We start from the raw sequence: 22,000 nt of genomic DNA on the forward strand, positions 1-22,000 counted from the left end.
GGCCAAAATCTGATCAGCTCATTTTCAGACAGGTTTTTATAGAAATGGATCAAAAAGAGAGAGAATCTTTGTTCCTGAAACTTTCAGAGTCTCTTTCCACAGAGGGGACACATGTTGATGTAGAAGAGACATGAAGAAGAGGGGACACATGTTTATGTAGAAGAGACATGAAGAAGAGGGGACACATGTTGATGTAGAAGAGACATGAAGAAGAGGGGACACATGTTGATGTAGAAGAGACATGAAGAAGAGGGGACACATGTTGATGTAGAAGAGACATGAAGAAGAGGGGACACATGTTGATGTAGAAGAGACGTGAAGAAGAGGGGACACATGTTGATGTCGAAGAGACATGAAGAAGAGGGGACACATGTTGATGTAGAAGAGACATGAAGAAGAGGGGACACATGTTGATGTAGAAGAGACATGAAGAAGAGGGGACACATGTTGATGTAGAAGAGACATGAAGAAGAGGGGACACATGTTGATGTAGAAGAGACATGAAGAAGAGGGGACACATGTTGATGTAGAAGAGACATGAAGAAGAGGGGACACATGTTGATGTAGAAGAGACATGAAGAAGTGGATTTTGCACGATAGGTGACCTTTAAACAGAAATAGTGTCTTCTTTCTGAATGTGATTCTCTGACCTTGGGTGGCATGTCCTCCTCTCTTAGCCAGGCGGTCCTGTCCCGATCCCTGTCCCTGTCTCTGTCCCGGTCCTCCCTGCCTGCGATGCGCTGCGGGGGTCCGGGGGTGTCAGAGGTGGGGTCCGAGTTCTGGCGGGGCATCTCGGGCCTGGGGGAGCCAGACACGCTGACCCCTTCACTCAGAGCTGAGCCCGTCTGATCCTGCAGGGACTGAGAACCGGACATGGACCCGGAGTGGGTCTTCACTGGGACCAGGTGGGCCATCTGCAAGATGAGAAAGACAGAAGGAGGCATGAAGGAATTGTGTCAGATGGGAGAAAAGGTGAAATGTTACGGAATAAATAATAGAAAATAACATGAGATTAATAAAAATAGAACAAAAACGAAAGTCAGAAAGGAGGGAGTGATGAAAGACAAGGAGTGAAAAGATTTGTGATTATTTATGGCACACCGAGCATTCGCACGCCTCCATTTATGCACGTGTACACACACACACCTGTGGTTCAATGGAGCGGTGGATGGGTGGGGTGCGGGCGGGCTGCATGCCCCCGCTGCTGAAGGACTCGGAGCGGGGAGGGAGGGAGGGGTCGGAGATGCGGTTGGACACTTTGGGCTGCAGCGCTGGGGAGCTCTGCCTGTTCAGCTTAGATCGCTCCTCCACCTGGGACGGGTCACACACACCACTGTCACTCACAGCCAAGCACACGGCAACAACCAATCACCACCGTGGGTATTGCCCCCATCCCCATGCATGGTTACAAACCAAACAGACATCTAAACATCACACTGTGGGACATCTTTTTGTTTTTGTTGTCAACTGCCACTTATTTTTATTTTTTTTACGGCCTCACTATGCGTCATTACACACTTGGAGCAAATACAGACTTCCAAGGAACCTGTCAAATGTCTTAAGTCTGGCAGGTTGTTGGCACCAACATTACATTCAATGTTTTGGTTGTTTATCATCCAACAGCTTCTCTGTTCAGATTGTATTCGATGTAACTCCGATTAAATTGTCGTGCTCGCGTTTCTACATGTCCCACAGACTTGAGTTGAGGAGTGTCTGATTGCTGTATGCAAAGGTACCGAATTATCCCAAATCTTTTTAAGCAGACACCGCATTTAAAAAAAAAAAAGAAATCATAGTTTTGAGTCCATGCGGAGCTATGAAACCATGTTTGATTTTTATGTTCATAAGAGCTTCAGTGACTTTTTTCACAGAGCTTCAATGCAAACAAGCACCAAATATCTGTGAGTGAGGACGACAGAAAGCGCCCGTGGCCAGTGTAATCAGATTATCAGATTATCTGGTGAGAAGGCTCTGAGGAATGCTCCCGGCTGATAAAATCACACTTTTCTTCTCTGAACATCGTCTACTCAACGGCTGGTGGACGGTTGAGTCGTGAGTCGTGGCTCAGCATGGCATAGAGTCAATAGCCCCCAGTTAAACTTCCGTATGCAATGAGAACTATCCCATTTGGAGGCTTTCTGTAATTCCACATGAGTCCATAATCTTGTAGGATTATTCAAGATTATGACCCGGGTCAGAACAACTATGGAATATTGTCATTCCTCAAATATTTGTTAGTTGCCTGCTAGCGAGTCAACTACAGTGAGGCAACTATGGTATTCGGTGTCAGAAATCATCGCTTGTTAGTTGTTCACTCGGGATGAACGCCAACTACTGGTGAAGGAAAGAAGTGTAGATAAACAGCAGCTCAGTACACAGAACCAATGAAAAAGAAATATTTGGTGAGTGAGGAGAAGCACTGCTGTGATCCAGGTCGAGTTTAAGCTGTGGAGGCGATCAATGTTAGCATAAACATCAACTGACCTTCAAACTGATAGAGAGATTGCCACTGGAAGAAAAACCTTTTGGGTGGTGCTGATCAAATATTTACACGTTTTAAGCCTACCACCCAAAAGCTCTTTCTTCCATGGCAGAGTTTCTAAGAGGTTAAAACAGAGCATTAGGGGATGTTAATAGAGGTCACTGTCGCATCAAAACTAAGAAAGAACAAAGAAAAAGATTAGTAAGGAGAGCAGATGGAGGACATCCTCTGAGGATCCAGGGTTGTTAGAAGGATCCCACCACCAATTGGCCAGCACCCATCACCAAGCCGGGATTAGATCGACTGGTTGACTGACCTAAAAACAAGTTTGGATGGGTGGGTTTCCCCGATGACATCAACGAGAATATGGAGTGGGTAGGCCATGGTGCTTTTTGGGGTAGCGGGTTATACGGGTGTAGGGGGAAGGAGGGGGGGGCGTGGGTAACTAAGCTACCTATAGCCGCTTTCACAACGCAGTACTTTCCCTGAGGCAAGATTACGCTGACGTCACTTCGTCTTTTTCTTCTTCTCTGGGTTTACTGGCAGGCCGCAAAACCATTTCACGGCGAGTACAAAAAAAAACGAGACAAGAAGAACTACACGGGGGAGGGGGTATAAAGCCCACCCGCTGTACACGAGGCGTTTGTTTACTTTCCGACCTCAGACATGATGGAGTTCGCTCCGGTGTTGTAGTACGTGTGGTCATAACTGCTTTAAAGTACAAAAAAACTACTCGCTCAGGTGTGGATGTGATTTTGTAGCGAGGAAAAGAATGGCTGCCTAACAAAGAAAAAGTCTAACGGGGCGTGGTTTGCAATTCGCCCAGCCAATAGAAATAGAATAGAAATTGGCACTCTTTTATCACCAGGTTCGTACCACCTCTCTAGCAGGGACTGAAAAGAGTTCCCGGCACTGAGTAGTCCCGGCGGTGTGAACGCGACATTATTGGTACTAACGGAACTAAAGAACCAAAGTACCAGGGAAAGTCCTGCGGTGTGAATGCGGCTATTGGTACAGGGTGATAAACTGTCCCTCAGCAACTCCGCAATGGATCTAAGTCCCAGAAGATAATATTTTCAGTAATTAAAAAATGTACAACATGTAGATTTAATATAAAATACACGTAAATTGTCGAGATAAATGTCGATTTTTTTAAAACAGTAATGTTCTGTGTTTGTATGTATTTACATTATGCATATGTGTGATGACTTCTGTGACTTTGTTAGTGGAGATATATTCTGAAATGTAGGAACATATTTGAGGGTTACATTTGGGACAAGGAAGTCGAAATTTGTTTACACTACAGTTTATGTTTAAATATTTAATTGGGAATAGTTGCAATTATTGCTTTTGTTGATTTAAGTATATTTTGAGTTCACCAAAGATCAGTAGACACAACCTAAATGTGCATCAACCCTTTCATGTTGTATCAACACGAGTTACAAAAACTAAAAAGGGATTTGGGTTAGAAGTACAAAAATGTGTGTGTGTGTGTGTGTGTGTGTGATTGTGTGTATCTATACATGTGTGCTTTGGACAAGGGTCGAGCACTCAATGGAGCTGATGGATCTGGTTCCGGGATCCAATGGGAGAGCCACACGGGGAGCAGCGAGGGGTAGACGTTGCTGAGAGGGAGATATGGAAGGCCTGGTTGGGCATGAGGAGGTCATTGTAGGTTGGAGAAGGTGTGTGGGGATTGTTGAACACAAGCGTGTCACAGGTGAATTGAGGGGAAAAGGTACCGGTGGACCACGAGCCTGAGGAAGAGGGGGAGATGTGTGGAGAGGTGCAAGGTGAGGGGCCCGGCCACAAATCGGGAACGGTGGGAGAGGTTAGCTCTTCAACGGAGCGAAAACCCATATGTCTGATCTCAGAAAAGTTCTGTCTCATTACGTCTGCTGGGGCGGAAGCGTTAAGGTCAGACATGGAGGAGCAAGGCCTTACTCCCTGCCACCTATTCCCTCCCTCGCTGTCACTATACAAAGGAGGGGGAAGTAAGTGATTGCCACCAGGGACTTGAAGAAGACTGTTGGAGGCAGGTGAGTAGGAATTCCTGCACCTTTGTACGGCGGATTGGAGAGCGTTGTCAGGGAAGGAGCAAGAGAGGCGGTCAGTTTGGCCATTTGAGACCTCCCAGTCCGGGGGGAATAGGAGGTTCGTGTGGCTGCGAGCTAGCCTACTCTCTTTTAGCCACCTTCCCTGAGACTCTGATTCTATTTCTACATCTATTCTACAGCAAGGCGAGTGTGACTTGCTGCGCGGATGTCTACTAACCACTTTGAGAGCAGACATAGATCCAGATTGGGGACTCTGGACGTGTGGTGGGGACTGAGGATGAGGGATCCTAGGGTCTGGCGTTAGCCCCTGGATGTCTGCATGATTGGGGGCAGAGAGAGGCCTGTCTCTGGGCCTCTCATTCTGATTGTTAGGCGCCAGAGAATAAGGGCTGAGCACTTGGTTAGACTGGCTGACTGGCCCGTGACTGGAAAGCTCTCTTTGATTCTTACCAGGTCCCTTACTGGGCCCTTGGCCAGGACCCTGGCTCTGCTCCCGGCTGCGCCCCGGGCTGCGGCCCCTTAGCTTTTGAGCCCTAAACTCTCTGACCTGCTGACTGATCTCTTGCTTGAGCCCCGGATCTAGGGGTTCTCCATCTAGTGAGATATGGATATGGGGGGGGTGGGAGGAGAGGGGCGGGGCACCATGGGACGGGGTTCGTCTAGGGGCCTGAGCTCTGTTTTGGTGCCAAGAGTCAGGGGATGAAGCCGGTTGGTTGAATGAGTGGTGCTGTCGTAGTTGGGAGTGGGGTAGGTGACCCTGAACATGCTGCTGCTGCTTCAGGACCTGGGGGTCAGAGTCAGAGGAAGGTAAGCCACAACACAAACACAGAAGAGACTTCACACGGGGAATAAAAGCACTTCTTAAATATCTTCAGACTCAAGAAGCGATGTCTCCCACGGGGGCTGCTGCTTCTAGTAGGACCTGCTGAATTAGATATTAACAACACAAAAAGGCCACTGGGTGTTTTTATATAAAATACATGCAGGTATTTAGTACTCGACTCAGAGCTGGTACTTGTCCCTTCTACACTGAAACATTGACTTTAATTAAATGTATTATATAAACACATTTAACATAACTATATAAGGTTAGTTGAAAGCAATAATATGAAGTTCAACCTAACATTGTGTATTCAAACTGAATATTATTGCTTTCAACTAACCTAATACAGTTTGTCGACATAACGCATTTAATTAAAGTCAACATTTCAGTTTTGGTCAGTGTAGAAAAAGGGATGATTTCGGAAGATAACTCACATATTTAACTGCATGCATGTCTTTGTACACCATGCATGTTGAGACTTACCTCCTTAGCCCAGGCAGGCTTGTCGGTGGGGTTGCTGATGTCTTTGTAGTGGTAAAGCGGCTTCTTCTCGGCCTGCCGTCCCTCCTGCTGTTGCTGCTGCTGCAGAGACACCAGGTAGGCTCTCTCCTGCTGGAGCTGCCGCTGGAGCCTCTCCGCCTGGCGCTGCTCCTCCACCTGCTTACGCTTGTACTCCTGCGGGGAGACAGGGAGAGTGGGGGGGGGGGGGGAGGAAGGACAGAGATGAGAGACGGGCAAAGGAAAACAGAACGAAACGTGGATGGATTTTGGAGAACGGAGGACCGTAAGAGGAGGACATGATGAGAGACACAGAGATCAGCTCCAAATCAGGCGAGGAGTTGTTGCAAAATTTCTTATCCATGCAATCCTTAAGCAGTACAAAAATAAGTAGTTTCAAAAAGTGTTTAGTAGCCTACTTGTTTTAATTACGAAATAGTAAGCTGTCATTTGCACTGAATTTCTCTCAATTGTTCGGTTTTGTGCGTTTGCAAATGTTTTTGATTTCGAATTTAAGGGAATGCATTTTCAAATATTGCAAAAACAGAACTGATGAACAAAAATACTGACAACTTGAATAATGTGAATGTAACAGATTCACAATTATAACCACCGTCTTGAGCCTGATGTAGATGAATGGGACGAGGGAAAGAAAGGACTTTGGGAGTGGGAGGAAGGAAGGTACTGAGAGGGAAGGACACATGGAGGTAGGAAGGAAGTTGAGAGGGAATGGGAAGATGCTATTTTTTGGGCAGCAACACATCTCTGGGTTTTGGTGCGTGAAGTCATTACTGTGGTCTCTGGGGTTGACATGGATTGGATCTCAAAAGGTTTCATCCTTTACTGTATATTTCTGCTCAAATAAGATGTAAGGGGCAGTGGACACATCATACAATACCTACTGTGGATTCCTCACACTAATAAAACAGACATAGATAAGATTAGCACTGAGAAACCCCTCTGTGGGAAATACATCTGTCTTATTTCCCTTTGGATGTTCTCACTTTGCGTGGGCCCAACTGATCGACTGGCAAAACTGTTTTTCTGCACCCTTTGGGAAATCCTTTGAGATCCAGCCAACTCAATGGTACACTTCATGCAATGAGTGATCTGAATAACAAGCGCTGGAGATAAGAAATGCATTGTTTGTGCTCCATGTTTTTCAAATAGTTAGCAGACATGTTGGGTGTGTCAAGACTGTGGATTCCTTGAGTCAGTTCCTCTGTGAAACTGTCACTCAGGTGCATGCAGTGGGGGTAGGGGGCCACACAGCACAGATGGGGGGGCAGCAGTAGCAAGTGGGAGGGCTATGGTTACCATCAGTAATGCCTGTTCCTGTAGTAGCTGCTGCTGGAGAATCTCTAACTGCCTCTGTTCCTCTTCCAGCTGTCTACGGATATACTCCTGAGCATCGTGTCGGCACAAGGAGATAGAAATAGACCGAGAGAAAAATCAGGAAATCTGAACGTCTGAACACAGACAGAGAAAGAAAGACAGAGATAGAAAGCGATATAGAGAGGATAATCTCCTGAGGTGGCAGTGGATGAGGAGAGAAGATCAGTCAGGAGCCAGATGAAGCTAAGGAGGACGCATTCTCCAACAATTGGGTTACAAAGAAAACATGATAAGGAGACAGAGAGAGAAGAGGGGTTTAAATACATCTCTCAAAACACGTAATATTAGGAGGAGAGAAACAGGGTGATAAGAAGGGACCAGGACAAACACATAATACACATGAGAACAGCAGGTCAAGGAAAAAGGATTGTTCAAAGAAAGACAGAAGGATGTCAAAAGGATCCAAGCTCTGAGAAATTATTAAAAAATCCTTTAGGAATTTTTCGAATTTTTTTTAAAAACTGAATGATGATTTACAAGCTGTAGTCGAGGTTCTTTGTTTATTCCAAAAAATATATATGATCTTTTGAATTGACCCATCAACACTGGCCCTCTAAGGGGCTGCTTACACGGGAACGTTTGCGTTTATGCACAGTATGCGTTTTCAAAAAAGTCTTCCGTTCACACACGTATTCGTTTCATTTGACTTGTCTGTTCACACGAGAACGCTGGAAACGATGGACGCGCTGTAGTACATATGCCGGGCCTGTAACTGGCGCTGTAACTTACGCCACAAAATACACCAAAAGTAGCGAGTATAAGAGGTGGGGGGAGGTGGGAAGAGGCGGGGAGAGGCGGGGCTATCGTTATTTTTTCAGGAAATGATCGTATAGAGGCGATTACACGGAGCCGTTGGACCCCCCCAGAGCGTTTCGTTTGCAAATCTATCCACCTCGGGACCCGTTATCGTTTGTGTGGTCCGTTTCTATTGTTTTGTTACGGCCTCGTGTAAATCAAAGGGCTATACGCAAGAGAAACTATGCGGATCCAACCCGTTTTGTTCTCGTGTAAACGGGGTCTTAAACTGTGGCAGATCACACTTTGTGTTATAATGTTGACAGGTTGTACGGCCCAGGGCACGTCTTGATTTTCATCCTCAAGGAACTGCTTACACTAAACAACTGTTTGTGTGTTTCAATAAAGTTTGACTGACTTAGACAGAAATCTAAAGAACATATGATGGGCAAAGAGATTTATGATTCAGGAGAAAAGAGAGGCCTAACAACAAGAGGAGGTTATGCACAGAAAAACTAAGCATGCATAACCAGCTTAAAAGTGTACGAGATGTGAAACTGAAATCCTGCAAAGAACAAAAATACACCACTGAGGTAATTTAAGGAGACAAGTAGTGACTCACACGGACGGAGGGAGATGTTGCTATAAAAAGAAACAGAACGTTTTGGGGCAAATGAGGGATTCTGGAGTTGAGTTGTCATCATATTACACTTTCCTGTGGCACCATGCTGTCTGTATTCATACAATACGTTTGTTTTAATACAATAGTACAGTAAGTGTATGAACCTGCTCTCTTTCTGCATGCCTCCTCTCCTCCTCTCTGCGGAGCTGCTCCATCTCCTCGTAGCGCCTCCTCTGCTCCCTCTCGTGCTGTTTCCTCACCTCACGCTCTCGCTGCTGCTGCTGTGAGGAGAGCAGGAATCAGAATACCGTTATTAGTCCCACAGAGGGGACATTTGCATCGTTACAGCAGGAAAGAGCCACAGATAGCTTAATGTTACATAATGTTAAAAAAAAGCACTAAGTTATGATATAATAAAAAATATAATTTAAAAATTAATTAAAAAAAATACTTTTCAAAATACAAAAACAGTTCTTAGGATTTAGCAGCGAGGTATAAATTACACAGTTATTAATGGCATATATATATATATATTGGACATATCGCACATAGTTGATTGGTATTTAGCAGCAAGGGGTGATATAGTCTGTGTTGTGTGGAGGGGAGGGGGGGTCTGTGCTGGTGCAGGAGAACAGCCAAATGTTTTCACACAAATAAAACAAGAAATGTTTCCACAGAGATCTTCACACAGAATCCTTTTTGATATGTAAACTAATTTCATCTTAATTCCTTTTGCTTTAAATACATTTATTTCCTTTCTTCACTGTGTCTTGGGTTAGAATCTTTAAAGGTCTCCTATTATGCTATTTTTAGGCATGTATTATGGGTCTCAGACAGGGGCGGACTGGCCATCGGGAAGTTCGGGGCGAATCCCGATGGGGCGGTACTGAAGTGGGCCGGTCGGATGATGTGGGCCGGTCGGATAAGTCACGTGGAACCCCCCGTTGACAATTTACTAGTGGTATTAACTTGCGGTACCGAGGTGGGCCGGTCGGATAAGTTACAAGCACCCCCCGGTTGACAATTTACGAGCGGTACCGAAGTGGACCGGTCGAGAGTCCCGGGCTGTTTTTTAGTCCCAGTCCGCTCCTGGTCTCAGATATATAAAAACATACAGATACAAAACAGATCATGCATTTTAGACATCCCTCATATCCCTCTATTTCAGGCCTGTTAGAGAACGTCTGATTCTGGGTCCTTAGCTTGAAAAACAGTATGGAGCTCAAATGCTTTTTCTCTTGCGGGTTCACCAAAAGGTGAGTTCCTTTTTTTTTTTTTTCCTGCTTTCTTACACATACTCTCTCCAGTGCAGGTTAGCTCTGAGTGTTAGCGATGCTTGCTAATGTAAACAAAGACCATATTACGTCAAAAACACGTCGGGCATTGTTTCTGATAGCAACGTTTCTGATAGGGCAGTGGGTCCACATTTCCAATATGACGCAGTTTACTCAAATCTGGATCAGCTCTGACCCTTTGTGAGTTCCCTGACACACCGGGGGCACATATTTATGTACAAAAGATTTCAAAAAGTGCATTTTGCATGATAGGTCCCCTTTAAATAAAAGAAGGAGAGGTAATTCAAACAGGATACAAACACACAAACATCTACCCCTGCTCAAACACACATGTAGTTTCCCACACACTGAGACGCACACTTGGCCGTAAGCGGGGGGGGGGGTCATGTTATTCGAGTTGAGTCATGCTGGGAAGCAAGTCCTGGTGGGTATCCCAGAGAGAGCGCACAGATTATGGGCTGGAGGCTTTTCTTTTATAAGCCTGCTCTCTGGAACTGAGAGAGGGACACTGGGGACAGGCTGTGTGTGCCAGTCTGTCTCTGTAAGGCTCACATTTTATACTGAAGCTCGACCCAAATGGTGAATAAAATGTTTTGTGAGGTAAAGTGCCAGAATGTGACACATTATGTTTGCAAATAGGCTTTAAAGTGTTGTAACCAGGACAGCATGGAGGGCTTACTACCGGCTTTTGGTGGGAAAATGTACATTTTGGCTACTCAGAGGTGGGAAGTAGTGAAGTACAAATACTTTGTTACTGTACTTAAGTACATTTTTCTGGTATCAGTACTTTACTCCACTACTTCTTTTTCTGACGACTTTTTACTTTTACTTTAAAAACACAAATACCTGTGCTTTCTACTTCTTACATTTTCCAACCGGTTCGTTCCTTTAGTTTGTTTGTTTGGTGGCGTGATCATTATTATTTAGAGTCATTGCGTGCCTATTGATTTGAACACGATCCGTGTATCCATCATTTCCTGGCCTTCTCTAAAGAAGAGGGAGCAATGAAAACGTTGTCATGTTGCCGTTGGTCACCATGGAAACATTCATTAGCTAACAATGACATCATTGTTCTATTAATATAAAGGGAGGTCAGGTACTCTTTAAAACAGCTGCTAGTTATGGGTACTTTTTACTGAAGTACATTTCAAAGCCTCTTTACTTTGACTTGAGTAAAGAAGTTTAGTCAGTACTTCTACTTTTTAAACACGAGTATCTGTACTTCTACTTGAGTAAAGGATGTGTGTACGTTTGCCATCTCTGGGGCTACTAAATAACATTTATACTCATATGTTTTTCAAATAGCTTTCAACAAGGTCAAAGGTCATGATAATTGTCCTCCTCCAGCGTACCTCCTCCAGCCTCCTCCTCTGCTCCTTCTGCTCCTCGATGCGTTTCTGTCTCTCCGCCAGCAGTAAGCGCTTGTGCTCCTCGTTCTGCTGCTGCTCCAGCTGCTGCCGCCGCTGTGCCTCAGAGCGCTCCTTATTGGCTATCTGCAGGCGCAGGAAGTCCCGCCTCAGGGTCGACTCTCCGGGGACGTTGATGATGGAGCTGCGAACAGACCGGTTAGAGGGCACGAGTATTTTTTTAGTAAGTGAAGAGATTTAAGATGTGTTGGTGGAAAAAAAGTGTATTTTGAGGACACTGACCTCGGTTCACCCATTTCTCTTTCTTCATCCTCCTCTTCACTTCCACTGTACTCGTACTCTGTCTCATCTAATGGAGAAAGAGAATAAGAAATGTCAAACCCTAAAAACCATATGAAAGTATAAAACCAGAGTGTGTGAGGTAATAACAAGCAGACAGAAAAGCCATTCCACTCTTCATGGTTCACTTCAACAACCTTCATTTCTAAACTGCTCACGATTCTGGCCTTCCCAGATCCTCCCTCCTTCAAAGCACTTTCTTTTAGCCGCTTTAAATAAGAGTATAAACTGTAATTTGACTGTGTGTAGCGAAGTGGAGAACAGAAGCTCGGAGCTCTTTCTGAGACACATCCACACAGACCTGTCCTCCGAATGTGACAAAGTGACAGCTGGAGAAAGCCACAGTCTCTACAACGATGAGACATTTCTATACATCATGGAGACGTCCGCCCCGCAGTGTGCTGTTTGTTGAAGCGGTTAATGTGGTTCTTGTGTGCCTCTGTCAGTCTATCATTCAAACTGTGTGGCCGTTTCTCAATCTCGAGGAAACTGGCTTCAAAGCCAATATTTCAAGGATGCTACGTCATCAATTGGCGCAGCAGGACCGTTCCAATCTTCAGCATACTTGGAATTCCACCGAGGCCGCGTCCTTGGTTTGGGGGAAATTTCGAGGCTGCACATGGGTAGACTTTGCGTCCTTAAAATCCCCACAATGCTTTGCGCACGGACCAATTTCAAAAACCCTCGCGGAGAATGTCTGAACCGACGCAGCGCACATTTCAATATAAGTATGTAGTGGCGTAGAACATGTGTTGGTAAATATGTTACTTTGTTGCATTTGTTATCACCAAAAATGTGTTCCGTGAAAGTAAAGTAAGTTCATAATTAGATAGACATCGTGAGGTATTTATTTTCGGTACAGTTTATGTTGAAACCGTTAGAGAGAGTGGCACACTTGTTAGCCTGTTCCATTCTTCTTTGTTTTCCGAAGCCGTGGCTTGGAAGCATACTTGCTTCGTTTCTGAAGGAAGTGAATTGGAAGTACGCGACTACCAAGCCAGCATCCTCGCGGTGGAGTGGAAGTCGGTCACTTTTATGTCCTGCACATGTGAGGGAGAATTTGCATCTGCGTGTTTTTATGAAAGTGTATTACAGCTCACTCATTTGAATGCAACGAGTCGAATGTGCATTTGTGTGTGTTGGTTTGAGCACGTGCGTGTGAGTGTGAGAGAGCACTTCAGCCAAACAACGAATATAATAGGTTGCACTTTATAGTTATAATCCTTCATTTTCATGACATCAGACGCAAGTCAGTTTCTCATAGATTTCATATCACCAGATTTCTTTCGGCTACCAGTGGATTTATCCGTTTGATATTCGAGAGAATGCAAGATTAAGGCACTTCCAAATTGCCTTCACTTTTCATACCCGGGGGGGGGGGGGGGGTTTCTGCTTAATAAAAACTATATTTTCAACGTCGGTTAACACCTGCAAGCTACGATGTGGTTTTTACTTAAAGGTCCCCTATTATACTGTTTTACATCAATATCTTATAGGTCTCAGATATATACAGAACATGTCTCTGTAGTGCTTGGCTCCAAACACTAGACAGATCATTGCAGCATTACCCATAATCCCCTCTGTTTCAGCCCTGTTTCCAAAGTGCTGAATCTCTGTCTGTTACTTTAGATGAAAATAAGGAGCCCCTCCCCACGCCCCTCTGAGAGGTATTTGGTTAAAAAGAACTCAATGGTGCTCTAGGAGGAGATTCAGGTGATAAGGTGGGGGGGGGGGGGTTACCTTGGTTGCTGATTGGCTAATGATTACACAAGCCACAAAATCGTTATGACATCATAAATTGGCCAAAGTCTGATCAGCTCATTTTCAGACAGGTTTTTATAGAAATGGATCAGGACAAAAAGAGAGAGAATCTTTGTTCCTGAAACTTTCAGAGTCTCTTTCCACAGAGGGGACACATGTTGATGTAGAAGAGACATGGAGAAGAGGGGACACATGTTGATGTAGAAGAGACATGAAGAAGAGGGGACACATGTTGATGTAGAAGAGACATGAAGAAGAGGGGACACATGTTGATGTAGAAGAGACATGAAGAAGAGGGGACACATGTTGATGTAGTAGAGACATGGAAAAGAGGGGACACATGTTGATGTAGAAGAGACATGAAGAAGAGGGGACACATGTTGATGTACAAGAGACATGAAGAAGAGGGGACACATGTTGATGTAGAAGAGACATGAAGAAGAGGGGACACATGTTGATGTAGAAGAGACATGAAGAAGTGGATTTTGCATAATAGGTGACCTTTAACACCGGCAAGCTACCATGCTCACCCCTCTCTCCTCTCTTCTTCTTGGTGCGGTCGATGTGGTCCTTCAGCTGGATGCGGATCTGCCTCTCGTTGGGCATCTCTCTGATGAACGGGTGTTTGAGGAGCTGCTCCGTGCTGGGCCTCTGGCCGTGGCTCTTCACCAGACAGCTCTCTATGAACGACTGGAACTTCTTAGACCTGAAACCACATTTAAGAGAAATGAATGCTCCGCTGTAACCAAGTTTATGACTGAACTGATTAACCTGCTTTTAATGGGTTGTAAGATTCACACTCACCACTTCTTTGACTTGAGTCTGGGGGCGGGGTTTCGCGGGATGAGGAAGAGGGCTCTCATTGGGTGCATGTCACACAGCGCTAAAGATTGAAATACCAAACGTGGGTGAGTTTGGGTGGATGTTTCTCACCTATCATCATGGCATTTAATCAAAGCCAGCTGGAGTTTGTAGTTTGTCCTCATCTTATCAATATAGGCTGTCAATACTGATAACAATCCATTAAATATACTGACACACACTTCGGTCTCAACTTTCTGAACACATGGAACACCTAGGTTGTTATCTATCTAAAAAAAAGCCAGTTTCACATTTACATATTCAAACTTCTCATTGGCCAGGTTTCAGCTGAAAAACGATAGAATTCGTTGTAAACTAAAACAGATTTTAGTAGGTCCTATGAGTTTCAGACTTTTTTTTACATCCTAACAAATATGATTTTGTTTGTAAATTGGGTCTCCACCTATACAGTATACGTTCAACTTGTGAAGCAAATATTCATATCCAGTTTGAGGTCGTCTTCCTCCATGCAGGATTGATCTGTCTTAGACTGCTAGAACTGAACAACCTTGACAAATCTAAAGTATGTCCATAAGCAGCTTTTCTACTAAACATCCTGATAATGTGCATGTCTGCTAGGAATAAGGTAATGAAAGAAGGGAAAAGAAAAAGAAGAAGCAATTTCACAACCAATTATACATCTGCTCTTTGGCCTTCATTACAAAAGACTGGCTAAGAATGAGTTGCACTGTCCCAGACTTCGGATTATAATGATCAACTGGAGAAGCACTAAGAGATGATGTGTGGTGGACATGTGTGTTTTAGACTGTGTACATACGTGGTGCTCCTTCAGCCATCTCTATTGCTGTGATTCCCAGTGACCATAAATCACTCTGTAATGGCAGAGACACAGTGCGTAAATACTCAGGGTTACACAAAAAGGGCTCAACACACAGATGTGGAAAGGAGGTTGTTTAGGCACCTTGAAGTCGTACGTGGCCTCAGGGTTCTCGTCACAGGCGATGACCTCAGGTGCCATCCAATATGGCGTCCCGATGAACGTGTTCCTCCGTCCCACTGTTCGGTCCAACTGGGCTGAAACTCCAAAGTCCACTACAGAGGAAAACACACAGACAGGCAACAAGTCAGGACCGCTGACTTTAAATCGTTGTTTTTCTCACTGTGTGTCTTTGAGAGTGTGTGTGGGCCGATTCCAATGGGATTTACAACATTCCTTAATGGACTCTAAACAGAAACGAATAGCCTAACCTGCAATAACTCGCTCCATTTACAAACACACACACAGTTTATAATCCCCTGCCCACTGGGTCTTAGGGGGAGAGTGATAGAGAGGAAAGAGAGAGAGTCCCTTCTTCAGCAATCTGCACCAGAGCAGGGGCCGAGCTACAGAGAAATGACTCTGCTGGTATTCAGCATAAAAGAAGAACACACACACACACACACACACACACACACACACACACACACACACACACACACACACACACACACACACACACACACACACACACACACACACACACACACACACACACACACACACACACACACACACACACACACACACACACACACACACACACACACACACACACACACACACACACACACACACACACACACACACACACACACACACCTCATCCTGCCCTCCCAATCCTAAAGCCGGTTTGTGATGCGGGGTTAGATGACAGACTGACCTAGTTTGACCTCTGCGTTCTCCGTCAGCAGGACGTTCTGTCCCTTGATGTCTCTGTGGATGACCTTGTGCTGATGGAGATGAGTCAGACCCTGCAGAGAGAGACACACAGCGAAGGAATGACAATGCGGCAATGAGACCAGTCACGATTATTCATATTTTTTTATTAAGTAAAGAGCTTATTTCCAAGAGTGAGTGCCCTTGAAAAAGACTAAACGCTCCAGATGCCAATGTCGAGCTGACCTTGACATCTGACCACCATGTGCACCAAAAGGCTGTTCCTTACAGAGACTTTTTTTGTGTGCAAGTTTTATCTAAGTTGCCTTCGAAAAAAAAATGTAATAACTGCAGTATTTGTACATCCCTTTTGGATAAAAATACACCACGTGAATATCTGTAGCAAAGCCTTTCTGTAAAAGTGTTTTCCTTTGGTCACACAAACCAAACAACCTTTCTATATATTCAAACCATTTTAAAGTGTGATATAAAGATGTTTTCTGTAATCAATCATAATAGTCATTTGGAAATTCAATGATTGAGGTTCTTGCTATCATAACTGAACTTACACCAGATATCACCGTTATATCAGATGTTTGGTATAAGCCAGATTCATGAAGGGGTCCGGTTAGGGTCCTCATTTAGTCAAGCATTTTATATCGAATGTAAAATGACTAAAATAACACCAAGACAAGTAGTGGTGAAGTGGGCGTTGGACGCGGGGGTAACGCCGTACCCCCACTTATTTGAAGGATGATTTCTTTTTTTAATAGTCTAATACATCTAAAATCATTGCCAGTGTCATCAGCTGCAAGTGAGTGTTTGTTGTGATAATGACGAAAACATAATAGGCAGATTTCACAGTAATTATAATAAAAACGTAGCTCAAGCATTTATGCAACTTGATTTGAAGCGTGTGTGTGTGTGTGTGTGTGTGTGTGTGTGTGTGTGTGTGTGTGTGTGTGTGTGTATGTGTGTGTGTGTGTGTGTGTGTGTGTGTGTGTGTGTGTGTATGTGTGTGTGTGTGTGTGTGTGTGTGTGTGTGAGGGGCAGCACTGTGTGTGTGTGTGTGTGTGTGTGTGTGTGTGTGTGTGTGTGTGTGTGTGTGTGTGTGTGTGTGTGTGTGTGTGTGTGTGTGTGTGTGTGTGTGTGAGGGGCAGCACCGTGTGTGTGTGTGTGTGTGTGTGTGTGTGTGTGTGTGTGTGTGTGTGTGTGTGTGTGTGTGTGTGTGTGTGTGTGTGTGTGAGGGGCAGCACCGTGTGTGTGTGTGTGTGTGTGTGTGTGTGTGTGTGTGTGTGTGTGTGTGTGTGTGTCGCGTCCCACACATTGAGACTATCTCCCACATTTAAGTGATAGTCACGCAGAAAGGCCGGATCGGTTCGCTGACAGCCCTTTATTATTATATTGTCTAAACGGCATCATGTAAGTGGCGCTGACAGGCGACACAGAGGTCCCCCCCCCCCCCCCCCCCCCTTGACAGTTCACGAGCGCGTCCATATATGTCTCCCGTCCACCCAGTAAAAAAATCCCCACTACACCACTGAAGACAAGGATACAACAGGTACAAATCAAAGCCTCAGAAAAAGAAATACAAAAGGGAAGAAGACAGAGAGACCGTATGTAACCAAATCACAGCGGGAAAGAGGAGGCAGAGAGCGCAAAATAAGATGAGAAATGAGGGGTGAAGAGAGAAATAAAAGTGGATGAAAGGAAATCATTGTTGTCTCAGTTCAGTGCAACGCTGCGTATAACTGTCTCTGTCTGAGGCTACGGCCCTCATCGGAAAAAACGGCACCAAAACAGATAGAAGAGATTAGATTCTGGGGAACGAGAGCCATTTCCAAAAAAGATTCAATACATTTCTCTACGTTACTCCAACACACGGAAACCACAGAACACTAACAACTGCTGATTGCTGTGAAATATCACGTCAATGATAAGATACTCACGAACTGGGGATAACATGAAGATATGCCAAGACATTAAATGAGAATTAAATGAATGCCAAATCCATTACCTCAACACTTTCATTAATATGTTACAAGACCCTAAGGGGTTTTAATAAAACATACGTGTATATTCAAATGTTCTAAAGAAAGAAAATTAATTAATGTTAGAATTTTTTTTATTTTAAGCATAAGTAGTGATTTTAATTAAGACAACAGGGAAAACACCCGATCCTACAGTAGTGATTAGTTTACATTGCACAGGGGACATTTTGTTGATAAACTCATTAGTGCATTGATGCCAGACTGAGTCATGAGCTGAATCAGGGAGATGATGAATCTGAAAATGAATAATCAAACAGCTGCTTCGTTTCTACACACAGCTCACGTGGTCTTATTCATCACCAAGGATCTCTTGCTGTTGTTTTCGAAACTCACAAACAATCATTTCATACAGTAAACAATAAACAATGGCCACTCACCCTGAGGATCTCCCGGCAGATGTAGGCGGTCCATTCCTCTTTCAGAGAGTTTCCCTTGGTGTTCTTGATCAGGTCCGTCACTGAGCCGGCGCCACAGAACTCCATGACCAGCTGAACACACAAACACACACACAAGTTGATGAATGAACGTTCTGCAGCAACAAGCAGGTCTAGTATCTGATCCAAACAAGACAGTAACTCCAAATATTCACCTTACTTAGATAAACAAAAGCTTGTAAATAACCTTTTTTTTTTATTAATAATGTCTCATAATAAAATAAAACAAAGAAACATTTAACTTTTTTTCTTTGAACCTACAAATGGGTTAACCGACAGTCAGTCAAGAAACTTGTAGGTTTAGTCCTGCGCCAATATCAGGTCAAATATACAAAAATATATAAAATAAATATAAATATAATATATAAAAATGTAAGGTACTGCTCAAAATGTGCTTCTTTTTAAGTCCACCCCTTGGTGTCATCTTTAAAAGCAGGGCAACTATTTTAATTATTTAATAATCTGACAAGTACCTGATTTGGTTTATACACCTTCAGAAAGCCGTCAAAACCTGACTGTGAATACTTAAAAAATAAAATATTTAAAAGGTCATATTTTCCTCATGTGTAAATATATTTACTACGCAAATCTTTATACACAAAATTAGTCATAAATATGTTTGGGATATATAATATTCCTTAGTACTGATATTGCTATTGGTCTGTTTCTCCAATACCAACAACTATGGTAACGCTTGGATGTTTTAATTTCCATTGACGCATGTGCACAGAATAAAATGTCCTTTCCACACACACACACACACACACACACACACACACACACACACACACACACACACACACACACACACACACACACACACACACACACACACACACACACACACACACACACACACACACACACACACACACACACACACACACACACACACACACACACACACACACACACACACACACACACACACACACACACACACACACACACACACACACACACACTTTTAAGGACTCTTCTTCCGTCACACAGAACTACTGACTCAACGAGGTCAGCAGTTCACATGAACACATCAAGTCCATCTCTTGACCCAAACACAATGTGTCCATTCTGCAGTCATCCCCTCTCCTCTCCCTCTCCTCAGCTGCCTCCTCTCCCAGACTCATTTAGGGAGGAGATTTTTGGGCACAATTTCAGCTACTGGTCAGTTCTGGCCTCGCTTCAAGCTCCTCTCATCATCACTTTGGATAACAGGGAGAGGAAGTTGGCGAGTAATGGCCGACCCCTTCTCCTCCAGACTGTGCACAAGTACTCCAGCAGCACGCAAATACAAAAGAAAACTCATTTACGCATCAACATAACGGGACACACGTCAAAGCACGCAGACATACAGCTTGTGCACTTACTAACACACTCATACAGGCAGCTGGTTGAGTCAGGAGGAATTATGCAGGCAGTATATCTGGCTGCTTTGTGTATATCCATATGGTTGTGAGTGTGTGTGTGTGTGTGTGTGTGTGTCCTCCCATTGTTACGTGATGAATGCTACAGGATCAGAGAAGGGAAAGCTCCCTTAGATCGCATTAACATTTGATTTATTGCAGCAGCCAGCGAGCCACGCACAGTAACTCATATCCTTTATGTATTTCACACAAAGTATACACACACACTTCCATGCACACATTCGCTGCGTAGTTGAGCAAACTCAACACTCGCTTCTTTCACATAAGTGTAGCAGAGAAAAATGGAAAGTCCCTTCTTTCTTTTCTGCTCTGTGGCTCTCCTGGAAACGACAGCCTTCCTCTCTTAAACTCAAGAGAACTGAACAGAATATGAAACAAGCACCCAACACACACACACACATGGATAATATCGTACCCAGAGCTGGTCATCTACGCCAGGGGGGTTTTTCTTCACGAAGGCTCCATAGTAGGTGGCGATGTTCCGATGGTGGCTGTACTTCTTCAGCATGTTGATTTCCGCTTTGATCTCCTCTTCCTCGTCCTGGCAGAAGAGAAATATCAACAGGCATTAAACCGCGACCTCTATTTGTGACCCCTCAAACATATTAATAGGATGGTGATAGGGAAAGGGAATGGAGTTCAATCAACCACGATAGCATTACTTGTTTAATTAGTTTCCTTTTAGGAAGGCCAAAGAGCGGGAAAAGCAGTTTTTGAGAACAAGTTGTTGTGATGGCAGTTGGTTAAAACGCTAATTTCTTATTGATTATGCACAATGTCAGAAAATGAGGCCTTGATTACGTTCATTTAGCGATCATCAGCTGTGATAACAAAAACATTTGTTTTAGTAAGCCCATTTTGGAGCTCGTTAAGTTAGCAAATGTTAGTTTTTCCCCTCATTTGATTTGCAATCATCAATGAATACAGTCATTTCTTTTCATTGTATTTAAGCAGATTTATTCACACAGTCATTCATACGCAGTTTATTGACGCTTCCCCCATCTGTTCCATTGGTATTTTCTTTCATTGGTTCATCGTTATACTTCATATGTTCATTTCCTATTCAGTCATTCATTCATTCATCAGTTCCTTTGTTGATGTTTTACTCCGGCTGTCCTCATTGTTTTTCTGGCAGAATGAGAGGATCTCTAAATATAACTGAGATTCCCTCCTGCTTCAGACACGCCTGAGACCACGATTACTCTCAGCTAATATTACCATGGCGATAGGCCTGTCCTCATTTCCTCTCTGCCACCACACACACACACGATATGGTTGATGGTGTTATAATCACTTGGGATGATTAGTTGTGTGTGTGTGTGTGTGTGTGTGTGTGTGTGTGTGTGTGTGTGTATTTGTGTGTGTGTGTGTGTGTGTGTGTGTATGTATGTGTATGTGTATGTGTATGTGTATGTGTATGTGTATGTGTATATGTGTGTGTGTGTGTGTGTGTGTGTGTGTGTGTGTGTGTGTGTGTGTGTGTGTGTGTGTGTGTGTGTGTGTGTGTGTGTGTGTGTGTGTGTGTGTGTGTGTGTGTGTGTGTGTGTGTGTGTGTGTGTGTGTGTGTGTGTGTCTTACCCCAGTGACATCCATGACCTTGATGGCTGCGAGCTGCCCTGTCTTAACATGGCGACCCTGGTGGAAGAAGAGAAGAGGAGGAAAGGAGAAGGGAGAATAAAGAAGAGAAAAGTCAATGTTGTTTCACATTTTATAATGTTCTGAAGAAATGCAGCACATGTATTTATATCATTGCATAAATCAGTCAATAATGTGATAGAAAACAATAGTAAGCAGGACTTTTCAAAGGTGATCCTGTCCTATAAGCATCAAATACGATGAGGGAAATACTCACAAAGTGTATGTGAGTATTACTTAAGATACATATTCGTTTTAAAAAGGCACAATCCTAGATATAACCCACCACCACCAATATGCTGTTATTAAAGTTTTCTGACGCCTCACATTTCTCTGAAACATTCAATATTCATGACTGGATGAAAGCATAAATCAAAGTCAAAAACTTATGTAATCTGCATTTTTAGAACAAAACGAGCAAAAAACTCAAAAATACTGAAAGATGAATAAATAATGGTGACATCCCCTTTTTCCAACTGTTAAAGATTTGTTTACATGAGTATCGTTTGTGGGAACAGACAAACTTAGATTAGTTTTTTTCTGTTTGACTCAAGACTGCGTATG

General features: G+C 43.8%; 1 protein-coding gene across 11 annotated transcripts in view; it reads right to left on the reverse strand.

Moving 5' to 3' along the window:
- The window catches only part of tnika (TRAF2 and NCK interacting kinase a), a 78,345-nt gene that overhangs the window by 17,324 nt on the left and 39,021 nt on the right, over nucleotides 1–22,000 (reverse strand). For 4 of the 11 annotated variants that reach the window (XM_079641249.1, XM_079641248.1, XM_079641245.1 and 1 more), the window contains exons 3-18: nucleotides 21,380–21,436; nucleotides 20,217–20,342; nucleotides 18,321–18,431; nucleotides 15,897–15,987; nucleotides 15,158–15,288; nucleotides 15,014–15,068; nucleotides 14,179–14,257; nucleotides 13,905–14,080; nucleotides 11,557–11,623; nucleotides 11,260–11,458; nucleotides 8,777–8,893; nucleotides 7,178–7,264; nucleotides 5,846–6,037; nucleotides 4,757–5,323; nucleotides 1,147–1,311; nucleotides 651–914 (exon numbers count right to left, since the gene is read on the reverse strand). In XM_079641249.1, the coding sequence (XP_079497375.1) occupies nucleotides 651–914; nucleotides 1,147–1,311; nucleotides 4,757–5,323; nucleotides 5,846–6,037; nucleotides 7,178–7,264; nucleotides 8,777–8,893; nucleotides 11,260–11,458; nucleotides 11,557–11,623; nucleotides 13,905–14,080; nucleotides 14,179–14,257; nucleotides 15,014–15,068; nucleotides 15,158–15,288; nucleotides 15,897–15,987; nucleotides 18,321–18,431; nucleotides 20,217–20,342; nucleotides 21,380–21,436 (2,484 nt within the window). The remainder of the gene's footprint in view (nucleotides 1–650; nucleotides 915–1,146; nucleotides 1,312–4,756; nucleotides 5,324–5,845; nucleotides 6,038–7,177; nucleotides 7,265–8,776; nucleotides 8,894–11,259; nucleotides 11,459–11,556; nucleotides 11,624–13,904; nucleotides 14,081–14,178; nucleotides 14,258–15,013; nucleotides 15,069–15,157; nucleotides 15,289–15,896; nucleotides 15,988–18,320; nucleotides 18,432–20,216; nucleotides 20,343–21,379; nucleotides 21,437–22,000) is intronic. The other 7 variants (XM_079641252.1, XM_079641246.1, XM_079641255.1 and 4 more) reach the window with 3 other exon arrangements.

Source organism: Notothenia rossii (genome assembly GCF_949606895.1).
Source record: "Notothenia rossii genome assembly, chromosome: 7".
NCBI classification, from domain to species: domain Eukaryota; kingdom Metazoa; phylum Chordata; class Actinopteri; order Perciformes; family Nototheniidae; genus Notothenia; species Notothenia rossii.